General features: G+C 31.8%; 1 protein-coding gene across 1 annotated transcript in view; it reads right to left on the bottom strand.

The window, feature by feature from the left end:
- Window positions 1-18,286, bottom strand: part of LOC145309395 (uncharacterized) — a 155,123-nt gene that overhangs the window by 121,107 nt on the left and 15,730 nt on the right. The window contains exons 2-3 of the mRNA XM_080150334.1: window positions 9,495-9,619; window positions 7,639-7,879 (exon numbers count right to left, since the gene is read on the bottom strand). Of these exons, the coding sequence (XP_080006460.1) occupies window positions 7,639-7,879; window positions 9,495-9,590 (337 nt within the window). The 5' untranslated portion in view covers window positions 9,591-9,619. The remainder of the gene's footprint in view (window positions 1-7,638; window positions 7,880-9,494; window positions 9,620-18,286) is intronic.

Genomic DNA, 18,286 nt, shown 5'->3' with positions numbered 1-18,286 from the left:
ATTATTCGTGGGAAATTGTGGAATCAGCCTGTCCCTGTGTCTCTGATACTTTAAGCTTTGGCTGCAAGGGTTGGAACAATTTGCCTAGGGATACGAGTATTTTTTTTTCAGGGATAGAGCAATAAATATTGTAGGGTTATTCATAATTTCACAAGATAATTATTGATAAGTCGTCATGAACCATTTAAATATTATTTCCAGCACGGCTTCGAAACCGATTAATATCCGCTGGATTAGAACCAGTTTAGAATTATGAAAAATCCTATTTAGCATCGTATTACAGACAATTTTCCACCAATATTAAAATAAAAATGCTAAAGTTAATACCATTTTTGTTATTACGGGCCCTCGGCTTCTTGAGGCTAACAGTTTTGATTTTATAATTTTTCATTTTAATATCTGAGGAAAGCTGTCTATAATAAGATGCGATAAATAACTAACTTCTACAAATCAATTTAATGTTTAATTTCAAATTACCTAACTCACAATAACATTTTTTATATAAAAAATATCTTCAACTAACCTATCCCTGTGATACCAAGGGGTTCTAGATTAGAATGCATTTTTTTACAAATCAAAGCCAATTTCATTTCCTAACTTTGCTGTTTGTTAATAGTTATATATCGCATCGTATTATATAAAGCTTTTCGCAGATAAACAAAAATAAAAAAAATTCTAAGATTAAAACCATGTTTGTGAGTTTTATTTTATTATTTGATGAAAATTGTCTGTATTACGATGCTATGCATGATTTTTCAGTATGGCCGAGACCCAGTTCTAATTAACCGTATACTAATTTGTTTCCAAGCTATAGAAGAAAAAACTTTTGTATTAACTTAATTTAACTAAGAACAGCTATAATTACAATTTATATAAGCATTTTCTTAAAAAGGATATAGGATATGCGTGGATATTAAGACAGGGAGAAATTGTCGTCAATTTAGGTTGCTAATGCAGCCCTCATTTATTGGTCAGTTCGTTCAACCAGTAGGTGGATTAAGGAGATGGATGGGAGAAATCGTTATTTTATCACTTTATCAGAGTACATGAAATCTGGTGCAACATCCAAGTTATAATATATCGATTACTTTTCCATATTTGACTCAAATTGTTTACATTTCTTATTATTTAAGTAAATATAACGGCTTGAACGCATAATATATTTTACAAAAGGCCTAAAAGAAACTTTTACTTTTAACCTTCTTTAGAAAATAAATGTGTTTTATTCATCTATTGAGTTAAATTCTGTAATAAAGTAAAGAATAGAAAACACAATCTTCTTTTGAACACTTTAAATTTCTTACAACTAACTTCATAGATAAAATATTACTATTCATTCCATAACAAGGAAAATTTTGTTATATTGTAAATGCAACAATGACAAAAAAATAATTATGTATAGCATCGTATTATGGACAATTACCAACGAATATGAAAATAAAAAGAAAAAAATCTATACCAGTTTTGTTAGCCTTAACCTCCGTAGCTAACAAAACTGGTTTTAATCTTATAATTTTTCATTTTTATAATCGCAGAAAGCTGTTTTTAATACGGTGCAATATTAGATTAAGTCTATATTCCTAAAAACATGTTATTTCTGATCTATTAGAATTATGGGACTAAGTATATGTTCCTAAAAACGGAAGATCATTTCCCTAAGGTCAGAGGGCAAATTTACGAACTTGAAATAAAGAAAGGAGGCCTAGCCAGGGAAGGAGAGGGGGGACATTGGGCTGTTTTTTTACTAGTCCCCAAAGTTTTACTATTGATAACGTTTTCTTTTTGTTGACTTACAACATTGGTGACTTTTCTTGAAATTTGATTGGTTGGTTGATTAAGTAGAGTTATTGTATTTACAGACGGGGTAATTTGTATATCATCATTGGGAGGGTACATCAATATGTGGGCCACTGTCTTATCCCTTTAGATTCCTGAGGTCTAGCTTACTTTAAAAGGACGCTGAAAGTTTTATCCCAATACATATTTTTTTCATGTAGCATGCAAATATGAAAATTAAAAAAAAATAAAAAGTAAAATAAATAATAAATAATTCAAGATATAAACATATGGTCCTACGACAAACGCAGGAGTCCCGAACGTCGGAGTGGACAAACGTCGGAGTGGACACTTAACCTAACCTAACCTATTTTAGACCATCTTATAGGTTTTGGAAATGCCTAACCCCTGCGGGGAGCTTATTTGTTCTTAACCTAACCTAATCTGTATAGAAATACTTAATAAAATTAATACTTGAACACTCCTGCGTTTGTCCACTCCGACGTTTGGGACTCCTGCGTTTGTCCTGGAACCGAACACACTTTTTTTTCATTGCTCAAAAAAGGGCGTATTCATAGATGTAAAAGTCCTAAAAATATCAGGCTCTTAAAAAAAAAAAGTTATGTGTGTCCTTTTAATATGTAATACCATGTCTTGAGGGGAAGGGGAGGGAGGGCAGAAGGCCTCCCTACATATAAGGAGAAAGAATGTAATTTTGTTCCTCTAAGCAAATTAATTTTAAAATTACTAACTTAAAAGTTCAAAAGTTACCCATTACTTATCTGTGGTAAAGCTAGACACTAACTAAAGTCTAAAAGTAATAGCATGTCTTTTTTAGACAAGAAGTCTAGGCCTTAATTAGTGTTCTTGTGAAAAAGTAATGTGTCAAAAATTGATATATTATTAATTGAATGTTTCACCAGATTTTCATGTACTCTGATAAAGTAAAGCTCGCAGCTGGCTAAGATAACGTTACCCCCCATCCACCCCCTTTACCACATCACCTCCCCTCCTACTGGATAAACGAACAGAATAATAATAATTAGCAACCTAAATAGACGACAAATTTTCCCCTGTCAATATATCCACGTATTTTATATCCATTGTCAACACTTTGGAATTTATATAAAACTAGTTGACATGAATCAAATATTGACCGTTCACACAGCCTGTATGTTATAGACCTGCCATTTTTAAAGCTAAACACAATCACTAAGTGCTGTGTTTAAGGAGTGTTTAATCTAAAACCAAACAATTTAAATCTTGGGCATTCCATTTTATATGTACATAATACATATTTGAGTAATCACCCTAAATCATGCAAATGGGCTGGATCACAAGAATGACAAAATTCAAAGAATCAAATACATAATATTTGGATATTGAGTTAATGTGAAGTAGTTAACACCTAGGAAAAGCTATTTTGTTAAAAGAAATCTAGAATTTATATGATATAGCAGTGGATAAAATCTTATTTTCTACTTTGATCAGACAGACAGACGAAAGGTATAGGCTGAGATGTAAGAGAAAAAAAAGAAATTTTAGTAGGCCTTATCATACTGCAACAAAAGAAGATTCGCATTGGCAATGGAAAGCTTCCATTAAAAAAACTGTTAATCTAAAATAGCAGCCGAGTTAATAAGTTTTTTTTATAGAAAAAAACTGACAAACGAACAGACAAAGTGAGTTGTAAAGTATCTTTGCATCTAAAAAAGACTGTTTTGTTGAAATCCAAATGGGGGCCTTTATTTTCCAAAAATTGAATGAAATTATGCTGATTATGGTTACGGTAAAATAATTTTGTGCGCATACCTCACGCTATACTGTTTGATGTACTCGCATAATAAAACTCATTCTTGTCCGGGACCTAAAGGGATAAGACAATGCAATGGCCGTTAAATTGATGTACATCCCCTGTGATATTACCAAAAAAATCACCTTCTGTATATTACAATGAATGGTTGGAACGTTTGACACTCAACTTAATGAACCAACCATTCAAAATGCAATAAAAGTCCCTAAAGCTGTTAAGCCAAAGAATAAGAAACAGTTATTATAAAACTTTGGGGACTAATAACAGCCCAATGTCTCTTCCCTGTATTCTTATATCTTTCGATCGGCTGGGGATCAAAATAAAAATTGGTATAGTGATAAACCCTCGAGTAAGTTCGAGTATAAGAACATGAACATAAAAAATGAAATATCTCAATGTCAGGTTTCTGTGTTTAAACACAAATCAATCCTGATATCATCTGATCTATGACTAATTAAATTTTTTTTTATTTCAGCTTAAAATAAATTTAAACGTAAAAAGAAAATGAAACAATTAAAAATCACTATTATATTGATTAGAGAACATGGAACCAGGATAAAGCATCCATGAAAAGAACACCCCAATTAAACATCTATTATAGACGTCCAACGGTGGGGGAAAGGAGTGTTTAGTTGTTTACCCCTTCAATTTTGAAACCCCCTAACCCTTATTTTAACCCCCTCAAAATTTGAAAAAATACATTAGATTACCCCTCTCAAACCTTTGAAACCTCTCATTCCCCCCCCCCCCAAAAAAAAATAAAAGGCTTGAGCGTTCCAGCATACAAGATATACATACTTACATATATATGTGAGTGATTTAAAGGTGAAAATTTGCGTAAAACATGGCACATAAAAAGCTGTGCAGAAATAATTTGCAGGATTCACTTGGATGCACATAAGCAGGGCTCGGCAGCCGCGCGTCAGCCGCTATAAAAGCCTCAAATTTAAACCCGTTTGAACGCTTTAAATTCTTTCTTTTTTAAAGAGGGATTGCAATATTTGAAACAGGTTTAGACTTCCAGCTGACTTTTAAATTTGTAAAAGGTTTATTTTTCTGAGGCGGCTGCCGAGCCCCCTACATACGATGTTCATATATTTTAGAATATACAGTGGCGCAGCAATAAGAAGCTAATCATAAATAAATCAAATAGATTACCTTTTAAAGGTATTTTTAACTATACCTACAATTACAATTTATATAACTGAGTATATAGGACAGACAAACGAACATTCGGACACCTCTTTAAAAGTCCCCAAAGTTGTTAAGCCAACGAATAAGAAAAGTTATAATAAAACCTATTGACTAGTGTCCCCTTCCTCCCTGTGAATAACACACACTCACTTAGATATACAGATATATAATTTTATGATAAGATCAAATTTTCCCTAGAGGCAGAATGTAATGAATAAGTGTAAATATGAAAATTTACTCCTGTTCTTAAATCATTTTTCAAAAATAATTGAATTCTAGCATTTGGAATTATAATACCGTTAAACAAATTTTCTGAAGGATATTTTGAAAACTTGAAAATGATACATAAGAACAAAACCAAATGCACTAAAATTGCAATCATTAGAATAAATAAAAAACATTATTTTTGTAAGACAAAGTAATAATAATGAAAACAAAGCCAACCCAAAATTCTTTCAATAAAAACCAATTGTAATTTTTGCATTTTAACCTGCGTGCCGCAACTATTTTCTACTTTTTTACAATTGCATCCATAAACTTTGACAGTTAGATGTCTCGATAGATTATAATGGATTGGAAGAGTCAATTGATAAACTGCTTGCTTTCTTATACATTAGTTTATTAAAATACTTTTTGTCCTTTTTAAAATACTAGTGACTGCGTCCAAAGTATCTAGAGATTACAAAAAGTTAAGGAAAAACATCTAAAAATAGCCCCAAACCATTCCAAAACACAAATCTAAAAATATAATAGCCTGAAGCCATCACCAGACCTAAGTGAAGCTTCCCTAAAATGGAGAACCAAATAGGTTCAATAGTTATCGAAATCTTAAGCTACAACAAAAGAAAACCTTTAAATACACTTTATGTATCAGGCTGGATATTAGCAATACTCGAAATTATACGCTTAGAAAACCGAATATTATAAAAGAAAATAGGTTCATTTTCACTATCAATACATAAAAATCTATTTTAGCATCTAGCTGTTTAAGAGCAGAGCGTATATTTTGCGAGCATTGCAAAATTGTTGTTTTTCCCTTAACATGCAAAAAATAAATACAGCAATTTTCGCAGCAGGGGATGCTACAATTTTGGTGCACACACACACACACACACACACACATACACAAACTAAAAGAAAAACTGCCAAAACCATTTATGAACAAAGATATTAGAAAAGAGTTCTAGAATTAAATAATCTTCGCAATTTTTATTTAATATTTTTTTCCCATAAAGCGTCGTGTCATTATCAACACACGGACAAAGTAAGTTATAGAGAAAAAAAATATGTGATATAGCCACAAAAATAACATACATCTACTTATAGTTAATCCATCTCTTATACAGTCCTGAATACAGTATTAGAGTAAATGTAAGTTTGTCAAAGGAATCACCGCACAAAAGTAAATCGCGAATCCTTTTTTAAAAGTATTAAAAGTTCTTTAAATCTATAAAGCGCATCTCAAAGTTGCTACTTCCTTAGAAATACACAAGACTTTTGCTTTAGGTCAAGTACTTGGTCATTACAAATATCTTTCAAACAAACTCAAATCATTTTCTATCAGGAAAAGTAAAATTGCCCTTTACCCTGTTAACAAAGAAAAGGAAAAAAAAGGAAGAAATCAAATTTTAATAACTCTAAAGAAAACTTTTATCTTCCTATTTTAGTGAATGTATGCTGTGAGGATTGTTGTTTATCCTCACAAGCCTGTAAAATTCTTAAAATATCTTCATAAACAAAAAAATCCATTTACAACATTGTGTACAACAAATTACTTCCTACTTGATTAAATAATTAAACCGTCTGATAGCACATAATTGCAATTATCAACATCTTAAGTCTAACCAACAGAATATTGGGATCATATGAAGGAAATGAAGTCATTCCTAAAAAGGACAGAAATTTCCTTCCAAAAAGGACAGAAATCATCTTCCTTTTTCTCAGATAAGTTAAATATGGACAAAAATCACTCTCCTTTTTCTTGTTAGGGTTGCCTATAGTTTAGTTAATAACTAAATAATTATCCCAAAACCAATTAAGTACTTTATTCAGGTTTTAAAATACTTCTCTAGTTCATTATATATTTATCACATTATTTTCTTAGTTTATAAGTATAACAGCATAATAATAAATAAATAATAAATCTAGCTTAGAGGAAATTAATATTTTAGTCGCAGCATTTTTGAAAAACTTTGGCTGAAATTTTGGTGCAAATTATATTTTATTTCGAGGTTATTTCTAACGACAATTTTTAATTTTCGAAGCCAAGCTTTTTTTTAGATAATGAGCGCTTTTTCACGGATGAGTAACAAAAGAAATTTTGTCCAAAAAAAATCCTGCAATTTTCCATCCATCCATCCGACCTTTTTGCACTAATTTTGCGCTTCAGTTGAAATCAATTTCTAGAGAGGAGGATTTAGCAGATTTAGAAAATTTGATAATTACTCAATTATAACAATTATTACCATACAGTTTTTTTACACAAGGTAGATATAAGTGATTTCCCCATATATGAATATAAATAACTCATCGTTTAAATGTCTAACTATAAAGCTGTTCACTAAAGAATATCTAACATTTCAACTTAAAACTTACATACACGCAACAAATGGAGAAAAGATCAGCATGCTTTTAATAGACTTATGGACTTCCTGGTAACAATTAAAGAGTTGCTTCGCTTCCTAAACTGTGCCTATTTATTAAAGGAATCCTTATACAAAGATTGAAATCGATAACACAGTTATAACATGTTTAAATTAACAAAGGAAGCTAACGGATGCACGTACGGACAAACTGAACCTAATCATAGAAAAACTTTTTATGATTTTATAAAAGCTTTGCTTTAAAAAACTTACCTTTCAACATATGAGCAGGATGAACCTGGTTTGTGATATAGGTTCCAAACTCTGGCACTCCATAATGTCCAGCAGGATCAGGAGGTGGCGGGGGGCCACATGCCAGGTATGGCGGCCCAAACGGTACTTGGCGGCTGTACCTGGAGTCTAGACTGCCGCCTTTGTTGTACCTACCAGCACGACCCCCGCCGCCGTTGGCGGCCGGACCTACTGTATTAACCGCAAGTCTTCCATTGACACCCTAAAAAGAGAAAATTTTATTTAATTAAAAACTTTTATTTAAATAACTATTTTAGCGTTTAACAGTGTTAGGTTGAAGAAAAATCTATAAATTTTCTAATAAGACAAACATTTTCAAAAACATACAAATAGGAAAAACAGAATATTTGTTAAAAAGATCTTGTGCTTGACCTTTACATAGCTAGAGATAACAAATAAACCATCTAACAAAGTACATAGTTTTAGTTATATACACACAATTTATTTAGGAGAAAGGAATAATTAACTACATAGTTTTAAAGATTTAAGCATATCTTCATGAAAAATTTAAATTTAAAATAATGTTTGGGATCAGTTATTTTCAATTTGGGGGATTTTTCCTCCTCCAATGGAAAAATTCTGAGCTCATAAGAAAATTAACCCTCTTTTTCATTTATTTTAGAATTTTCATGGACGAACCATTAGGCTTTTAGGGTAGTCTCGCTTCTTTTAAAAATAATATTTATTTATCGCATCGTATTACAGACAGCTTTCCGTGGATAATAAAAAGAAAATTATAAAACTAAAATAAGTTTTTTAGCCCAGAGGAGCCGAAGGCCCTGGCTAACAAAACTGGTATTAATTTTATGATTTTCATTTTAACATTTGTGAAAAATAGTCTGTAATATATGATGCTATACATGACTTTTTAGTGTGGCTGAAAACCGGCTCTAAACCAGCGGATATTAATCGGTTTGGACGCCATACTGGAAAACCAATTAAACTATCCATTTTTTGTGAATATTAGTTACTAAACAAACAAAGAAATATAATCCAAGTAAAATTTCTCAGAAAATAAACAAAAAAACTACCCCAGAATTCTAAACTTTAAATATCATGTGAAAAAAACTCCTCTTGATTCTATGATTTCCCTCAATGATTTATTGTTAACACAAGGATGACTGATTCGGTAAGCAGCGAAACACAAAAAGATCAAAATATAAGATTAAACACAGTAAAATGACAATAATTTTTATAGAGTAGAAATTTATCTTAACAGGATATTTCGGAAAATATCTCATATTGAAGCATAGTAGGTTATTCCTTCTTTAAAAATCCTATTTAACCCAAAGTCATGGAAATCATAAAAAATATGCCTTCTATATTTAATATTAGCCGAGAAAACATTACAATGGTAGGAAAGCAATTGTAGAGCAAATTTGCTAGTAGCAAAAACTTTTATAAATCATTCTATTTCACTTGACAATCCGAGTATTGCCAAAATAAATAAGTTATAAACAAAATGAATTGGTTATTTCACGGTTTTTGCTTCAAAATCATAACAAGCTTTCTATCAGGGATTGGCAGCAGCGCCGTAGCCTTAAATTTAAACCCTTTTGAAAGTTTTGAAAAGAGGGATGGCCATATTTAGGATATGTTGACATACAGCTTATTCTTAAATTGTAATTGTTTTTTCTCTTGGAAGCTTAGTTAGGGGAACAGAGGCGTGCGGTAGAGTGGCGTAAAAGGTGTAAATACTAAATACCCCTCTTAAAGTTGAATTTAGAAGCTAGAAGAAACTTATGCTATCTTCTTAGTTGTAAAATTTCACTACCAAGTCTTGAATTTTTCATTCTCCAAATCTACATATTGCTTACCTCCCAATCTTGTGGTCTCGCCTGGGGCGTGCAGACTACTCCACAAACGGGCCCGCCTTTCTCAGACTCCGCCTTCTTCGCCCAAATTCGTTTCATACTGCACCCAACAGTCACTTCAAGTCATTCTGAAATCAAAATATTTTTGTTTAAACTCTAATGATTCTACCCTACAGTTTTAGTTTTGGATATAAATACGTGGATATATTGACAGGGGTAAATTTGTTGTCAACTTAGTTTGCTATTATGAACCTCATTTATTTGTTCGCTCATCCAGCAGGTGGGGGGGATGGAAGTAACGTTATTTTAGCTTACTGCAAGCATAATTTTATCAGAGTACAATCTGGTGCAACATCCTAGTAATAATATATCAATTAGAATTAAGCCATAGCTTTAAGTATGATAAAATACCCGCCATAAATTTCATAATATTGCAATTTTCACTAATTTCATTTCATAAAAATAAAATCAATAAAGCCACAATAAAGATTGATTATATAGGCAATTATCTACAATGATTGGCAGCCGCGCATCCTTAACCTGACACGATAAGCCGCATTTTTTTAAAAAACACCACAGCAGCAGATGACTGGACAATACAGCAGCTGAAGTACATGACTTTTAAAAATGATCCGCAGCTAAAAATAGCTGCCATTATTATAAATCCATAGTCGCAGCATAGTCGATATGTTGATTGACCTGCCATTGCTACCAAGCCGTTATTTGAAAATGATCAGCAGCCGCCTGTAACATAGGCAGCCGCCGAGCCCTAATCTTTCATGTTAAAGATAAATTATTTATTATAATTTGTAAAACCAGAGAGGGGTTAAAACCATGGTTTCGCTAATATGTTTTTATGGAGCGATATCTATATGTGTAAAGTCTAAAGAAAAAAAGTGTAAAACAAGAATTATTTCGTCAAAAAATCATTATAGAAGTACAAATTGTGTTTTTTAGAAAGTCTACAATAGCATGCTGTAAGTGTAAATCTAAATTATCATTTTGTTTAAATGAGGAAAAATTACTTATCCATTTTTCTTGTGAAAAAACTATTGCACGCCATTGATAAATTATAAATACACATTGTATAATGATTATGTATAATTTGAATGTAGTAATGCTTAATTGATCTAGAGGTTAGGGTGGACCTTTTTAAGAAGCGAAGCTTCTTTATGTGTAGGGTCTGTCCGTGTGTCACTATCCCAAATTCATATTTCTGCCTTGTATCATCAAATTTCTCAACCACTATCCCCCCTTAATTGCATTTTTTTCAAAACTTATTTTAACCCAGCAAGGGGTCCATCGAGATATTACACCAATAAGCTTCTTACTCTGACTTAACCAAACCTAACCTAAATTAACTTTTCTCAAAAGGCCTATTTGTGGTCCAGATGCAATATAAGGGTAAGCGCCTTGCTAATATTTTGTAATTCTATCGGTTAATCGAACATGAATTGACAAAAAAAAATCTACTCATACTGTATTATTTTGGTACTACGCTACAGTAATATAGTTGCGCTATTAAAGGACATAATTTTTCTTGTTGGGGGTAAAAAAAGATCGCATCAATGATTTTTATTAATCATCAATATAATTGGAGGGAACATTTGAATTAAGATGATCATAAATTATCCATTAGTTTTATCATGGCAAGTAACCAAGGTTTCTTAAAGGGCAGGGAATAGCATGGATCTAAAGGGATGGATAATGGCCGATAAATACATGTACTGTACATCCCCGATGATGATACACAAATTTATCCATCTATATATTACAATTAGTGGTTGAAATGTTTGGCCACTTAGCTTACTTAACAAACAAATATAAAATTCAATTTATGTTCCCCAAAGTTGTTAATCCAACGAATAAGAAAACTTATGAAACTTTGGGAATTAGTTTAATTTAACTTTTATTTTCCTCTCCCTGATTCCTAGTTAATTAATCATCATCAAAATATATATATTGACCTTTACTTAAATGATACTAGCGGCTACGCCTCTAGAGGCCTATAGGGGCACTTGAAGTGATGGGAGGCTGAATTGGACCCTCCCCCCCCCCCCACATTTAAATATTTTTTTTTTAAATTAATCCTAAAAAATTTGTGTACCTTTAATTTACGGTATAAAGAACTTTGGGGTATTGTCCCTTACGTGAAAACGCCTCTTAAGGGGCGTTTCGTCGTATTTTCACAGTAGTTTTTCTCCTATTTCTAGCCCCTGCTAAATAACATCACCTAACCTAAAGTAACCTATCAAAAGCTACTGTGAAAATACCACGAAACGCCCCTTAAGAGGCGTTGTCACGGAAGGGACTATACCCGAACTTTGTACAAATTATTACATATTTTCAAGTACATTACTTTAATATAATTCAAACAATTTTTATGATATAAAGATAATTTTAGGACAATTTAAGATTATTTTCATTGACTTTAAAGCAACATTCAAGGTTTACTGTAAATTGCGTTTATTATTATTATATCATTTTTTCATTAATGTAATGATCTTCTATACAAATGTTATTTTTTTTTGATTTTTCTATCGTAGAACCGTATATATCTGTTCAGCAATTAGCGAGATCCTTCGGTACAGACAGACAAACATCCTTTTAATTGTAATGATAAAGAAATCCTTACTGGTAAAATTATAAAGAAAACGCCGGCATGACTATTTGCTTGCTACTTCATAATCTTCGCCTACCCCCAGGGATTCAAAGATATTGCAATGGAAGATAATTAAAGCTTCCCCAATTATTTGTGTCATATATTTTGGGGGTGGGTGGATGGAGAAAGGTTATTATATTTAAATTCTCGTCATTAAACCCATCCCTCCCTGTCCTACCCTGGCCTTGGGATAAAACCTAAAGAAAAGGAAGTGGGGCATACCAAATTTGACAGCATAAATATCATACACATGTCGGCACTTTATGGTACCAAAAAATAAATCAAATTTATCACTACAAAAAAGAAATTGAGAAATGTAGATTTTCAAAATTATATTTAGTAATTAGTAATGATTCCCTAAAAAGTATGTAACCCATTAATCGATCACATAGAAATTAACGAATTTTGTATGAAAAAAAACTCAGCTTAACCTAATGTTTAGGCTATTTTTATTAGCAAAAAAAACTTTAAAAATAAGATTTCAATAATTATAAAAAAAAACTTTTCTTTTATTCTTTTTTATATTTACTATTGTAGATACAGCTTTTTCAATATGGTACCAAAATCTGACAAGACTAGAATGTACCGTGGTACTTAGAGGCATATGAAATTCAGGCATTGTCATTTATATGAGGGATACAAGAACAATCAGAAATTAAGGAACATATCATTCAGACATTTTAATTTATATGAGGGATACAAGAACAATCAGAAATTAAGGAACATATCATTCAGACATTTTAATTTATATGAGGGATACAAGAACAATCAGAAATTAAGGAACATATCATTCAGACATTGTTATTTATATGAGGGATACAAGAACAATCAGAAATTAAGGAACATATCATTCAGACATTTTAATTTATATGAGGGATACAAGAACAATCAGAAATTAAGGAACATATCATTCAGACATTGTTATTTATATGAGGGATACAAGAACAAACAGTAATATAGGAACATATCATTCAGACATTGTCATTTATATAAGGGATACAAGAACAAACAGGAATATAGGAACATATCATTCAGACATTGTCATTTATATAAGGGATACAAGAACAGTCAGGAATAAAGGAACATATCATTCAGACATTGTCATTTATATGAGGGATATAAGAACAATCAGGAATAAAGGACATATCATTTCAGACATTGTCATTTATATGAGGGATACAAGAACAGTCAGGAATAAAGGAACATATCATTCAGACATTGTAATTTATATGAGGGATACAAGAACAAACAGGAATAAAGGAACATATCATTCAGACATTTTGATTTATATGAGGGATACAAGAACAATCAGGAATAAAGGGACATATCATTCAGACATTATCATTTATATGAGGGATACAAGAACAAACAGGAATAAAGGAACATGTCATTCAGACATTGTCATTTATATGAGGCATAAAGAACAATTAGAAATAAAGGAACATATCATTCAGACATTGTCATTAATATGAGGAATACAAGAAAAAAACAGGAATTAAGGAACATAAATAGTAGCGGTCCCAGAATAGAACCTTGTGGCACCCCAAGTTTTGGGAATAAATTAGCATTCAGCTTGATTTAAAGACTTATATGAAAAAAAAGAAAAGCTAATCTGCCTCTTTTTTTTACATGTCAAAAATATAAATTTCTAAATAAAAACATCTGAAGCATATAAAATTATTATACTTATTTTTTTAAAAATAACAGTTGTAATAAAATAGATTTTTGTTAAATAATCTTATTCATTTTCTAAAACTATTTGCCTATCATACTAGCTATAGAGCAGTTACTAACAATATGCTCAAATTATCTCATTGTCCCCGCCCCCCCCCCCCCTGAGTGCTACCCCTGGCCCCAAATAAGTATTTTGGTGGAATTTGTTCCACTGGCAAGAAATTTTGGTCTTTTGATATCTCGTTTACCCCATCCCTTATCCTCCTTCCCCACTTTCGATTTCATTACAAAATTCTTCCATCCAATCTTAACAAGGCTACTCAATAATATAGCTCACCAAATTTAAACATGAGCTGACGTTAAAATCGGAAATACATATCATTCATTATGAAAATAATAAATCCAAGTGCGTCTGTCGATAAAAAGAGAAAGACGCAGTCACTCATTTAGCTCTATATCTTAAATTTTAAGTATAAAAATATCGTTTTCGGCTATTCCTTGTCCGATTTAGGCTTTTAATTATATCCTGTCCGAGACAAATTTAGATCCGTTGACTAATCAAAAATCGTTTCAGTTAGAGGTGTACCCAACGTCTCATTTTATTGCTACCCAAAGTCTTATAACTACGTTGCAATTATATAAGAAACCCTAAATTAAGTTTAACAAAAGGAGTATACTACACATTTAAATCACGCCCCCACCGCGTGGTTTAGTTTGGCACTAGTTTGTCAGCGACCAGTATTTTCTCTATGCCAGTCTTTTTCCAACATTTCCTGCCAGGGTGCAGAGATAGGATAAGGGATAATCAATATGTCATCCTTTATTAGAGTTAATTTTGCCGTTACTTACAAATTATAAGAAGTAGTGGAAAAAGATGTTAAATATTATTTTAAGTGCCATCTCCCTGATTTCCTGTGCTATCTAAACAAATTACGAATACGTGTTTTATACATTACAGCGCTGAGAGAATGGATCTAAAACAAACGTGGATATTATGACAGGGAACTCAATTTTTGGACAGTTCTGTCGCACAATTTGAAGGGAGGGAATGGGATATTGAAGTAGAAGGACGGAATCGTTATTTTATCCTCTTCAAGTTTCACTTTATTAGAGAACATGAAAATTCGGTGTTAGGTCCAAATAATAATTTATCCATTGCTGAGAGCAAATGGGGTTGGTAATTAAAAGCAAAGCTTAATATATTAATGAATATCCTCTCGTTTAAATCAGTATCATTAAAAACTTATTATTACTTACATGGTTTAATCAAATATTTAAAACATTAAATCGATTCTGCACAAGTCATTAGTCGAATTGTATTGCTTTCTGGTTTGCATTCTATATCTATATGTATGATTATGACTAAAATCAAATAAACTAAATCGGTCTCATTTTATAATGTATATTATAACTTTGCTTCTTTTCTATTATATTGTCAAAAAAAACTTTTATTATTTATTATTTTCACTTTTATTAAAAAGTCTTGATTGAAAAGGCTTTTTAAAAATTTGCCCCAAAGGTTCTTTTCTCTATTTCTTCCAGGAATCGAAAGGGATAAGACAATGGACGATAAATTTATGTACATCTCCAATGATGATACACAAAATTACCCCTTCTTTAAATTAAAATAATTGGTTGAAACGTTTAGACACTCAACTTAGTGAACAAACAATTTAAAATACAATAAAAGTCCCCAAATTCAATTAGCCAACGTAGAATAATAAAACGTTTTTATAATACTTTGTGGACTTGTGTAATAAACAGCCCAATGTCCCCACCCTCCCTGATTTATACTCTACTTGTTTGAAATTTAGATAGCAGGGTCGAAGGGAAAGTAAAATAAACAATTTAATTCAATAAGTTTTTCTCCATTCCTAACTGTGTTTCATTTTAGTTAAATATCTCATTAAGCGCTAGACCGATAAGTTTCTCCTTTGCAGTGAATCTTCTCATCGGACTAGGGGAGGTTTATTACTTTTTGGGGGGAAGGGCACCTCCTCTCTCCCAAGCTTACTTATTTAAAAATCCTATAGAAGCGACTCCGTTTTTAACGGTTATAAATACTGGCGATTTCAACGATACACTAAAAGACATCGGTAACTGTCGGGGATGATGGACTTAAGTAAAACGGCGTAAAAAATGTGAATACTGTTACTATGTCAAGCGAGCGTCATTAAATTTAATTTAGTTCATCCAAATAAACGTCGTGCAATTAATAAATCATTTATTTATTCCTATATGTGTACTTACAAATGATTTCTTTTACAAAACTTACTCTCAATTACAACTCTCCCTACCTCTAACATTATCTAAATTTCGTGAATCAAAACTTTTTTCTACAAAATGGATTTCTAAGAAGCGTTTAGCTTTTCAATTAATTTATTTGGCCGAATTGAAGTCCATATGTTGCAAAGTAGAGAAACAATATGTTGTATTTGATATGGTTAAATTTGCTCATAATTAATCAACAATCTCCCCCCCCCCCCCCCGTGCCCTAATTTTTATCCCATGTTCTTTCTAAATATCTCTAGATTCTGTAAAACAAACGGTATTTTGGATAACTAGGTCTTTTTAATTGAAAATTTTAAGCATTGAAAAAAATTGTAGGCTTTTTATTTGGAGAGGGGGATTCTATTTTATACTGAAAAGTTCTTATAACATCTCTTGATGAAAACAAATCTTCCCTGTAAACATGCATGGGAGGGGGCGGAGGTATTTTTTCTAGGTGCAATTTATTTTATGAGAGTTAGTGTATCCTCTATCCAAACTAATCGTAAACTTTCCTGGACCTGGACCAGACAGCCATCCTGTTACTTTTATATAAGGATTACATACGAATCTGTCCATCTATATTGTAATCTATCTCGAAAGAGTTTATCTATCTATTCGGTGGCGAAAAAATTGGAAGCCAAGGGTGCAAAATTTACATTTCGAGGAAAAGGGGTCGAAATTCCCCGTCTCACCCCCCCCCCCCCCTCTGCCTTTACGCCAATGAAACTATCCATCTACCTCCCGGAAGAAAAGTTATTTTAAATTCTTTGCAGCTAGAATTTTTAAATTTTAATCCAAGCCATAGTGTATGATATAAATCGATATATTATTACTTGGATGTTGTTCCAGATTTTTATGTACTCTGATAAACGGATGCTCGCAGCTGTAGAAATTAACGATACCATCCATCCACTCCCTTTACTCTACATCTCCCCTCCAACTTAAAAAATGGACTGACCAATTAATGGTCCATATTAGCAAGCTAAATCTACGACAAATTTTCCCCTGTCAATATATCCACGTATATCCTATATCCATTATGATATATTTTATACTTTTTTATTTGTTAAAAAACAATGCATTTAATTTTTTTTATTAATTCTTTACAAATATCATTTAATTCCGCGTCTTTATAACACAAAATCATTAAGCATTAATTAAACAAATTTGTAACAAATAAAGAAGTTAATTAAAGAACAATAAAATGTTCCTTTTAATTTAATTACTTTGTTATTTTAATAATATTTTGTAAATATTTTTTATTAAGCCCAAACTTAATGCTTTATTAAATCTTTTTTTAAAAATTGTATCACATATTTATATTGATGTGTCTTACCAAAATGAATAAATGAATTATTTTGAAATACATCTTTTGGAATAAACAAAAAAGAGGGGGAGGAGGGGAGGGGGGTTGCTATACTTAAAATCTCTTCTAACCAACTAATTCATTTTAGATTTACTTCTTTGTTTTTTCATGGAAACCTATTTTTCTATAAAAAAAATCCGTTTATTTTCCCTTTTTTTATATGTATATAATTTTGCTAATTATGTTGCTAATTCAATATAATTTTGACCAAAGTTGATTAAGGGTGTGAATTTTTATATTCCCACATTTTTTATTTATATGATTAATTTTTTCTATCAACACCACAGCTAGTTGAGCCGAGTGAAAGCTAATTATCAGAGAAAATATATATCTACACTAATTGGGCTGAATAATCATAGCTGTCCTCCAAGGCTTGGCAACCGCTGTAGTTGCATTATTTTTAGAAAGCTACCATCGCGAAGAGCCGTATAAATTATTATATCCGCAGCCGAATTTGTGTTCAATTTTAAAATTTTAGAGACAGTCTGCAGCCGCAAAGCACAACTGCTGAATGATTCTTTTTAGCCGCGGATGCGTCAGTAAATAAACAACCCGCCGAGGAACTTTATTATCAACAGCCGCTGGCGGTTGAATGACAGTTACACAACATAATTTTAGTTCAGCAGAAGCCGCAGTAGCATTATAAAATCAATCAAGATTTTTCAAAATCCGCAGTTGATCCGCTAAAAAACATGCAACTGCCGCACCTCACGGAATTTACAGTTGTGTGTTGGTTGATTATCATCATAATTCCTTCCCTCGCGGCTCAATTGGTTTCATGATAGATTGCAAAAAATGATAATTTGAAAAGAATTGTGTTGC

This window comes from Acartia tonsa, chromosome 2, assembly GCF_053477335.1.
Source record: "Acartia tonsa isolate MP-2025a chromosome 2, ASM5347733v1, whole genome shotgun sequence".
NCBI lineage: Eukaryota > Metazoa > Arthropoda > Copepoda > Calanoida > Acartiidae > Acartia > Acartia tonsa.
Note: the sequence above shows the minus strand (reverse complement) of the source record. Positions and strands in the feature narration are given on the sequence as shown.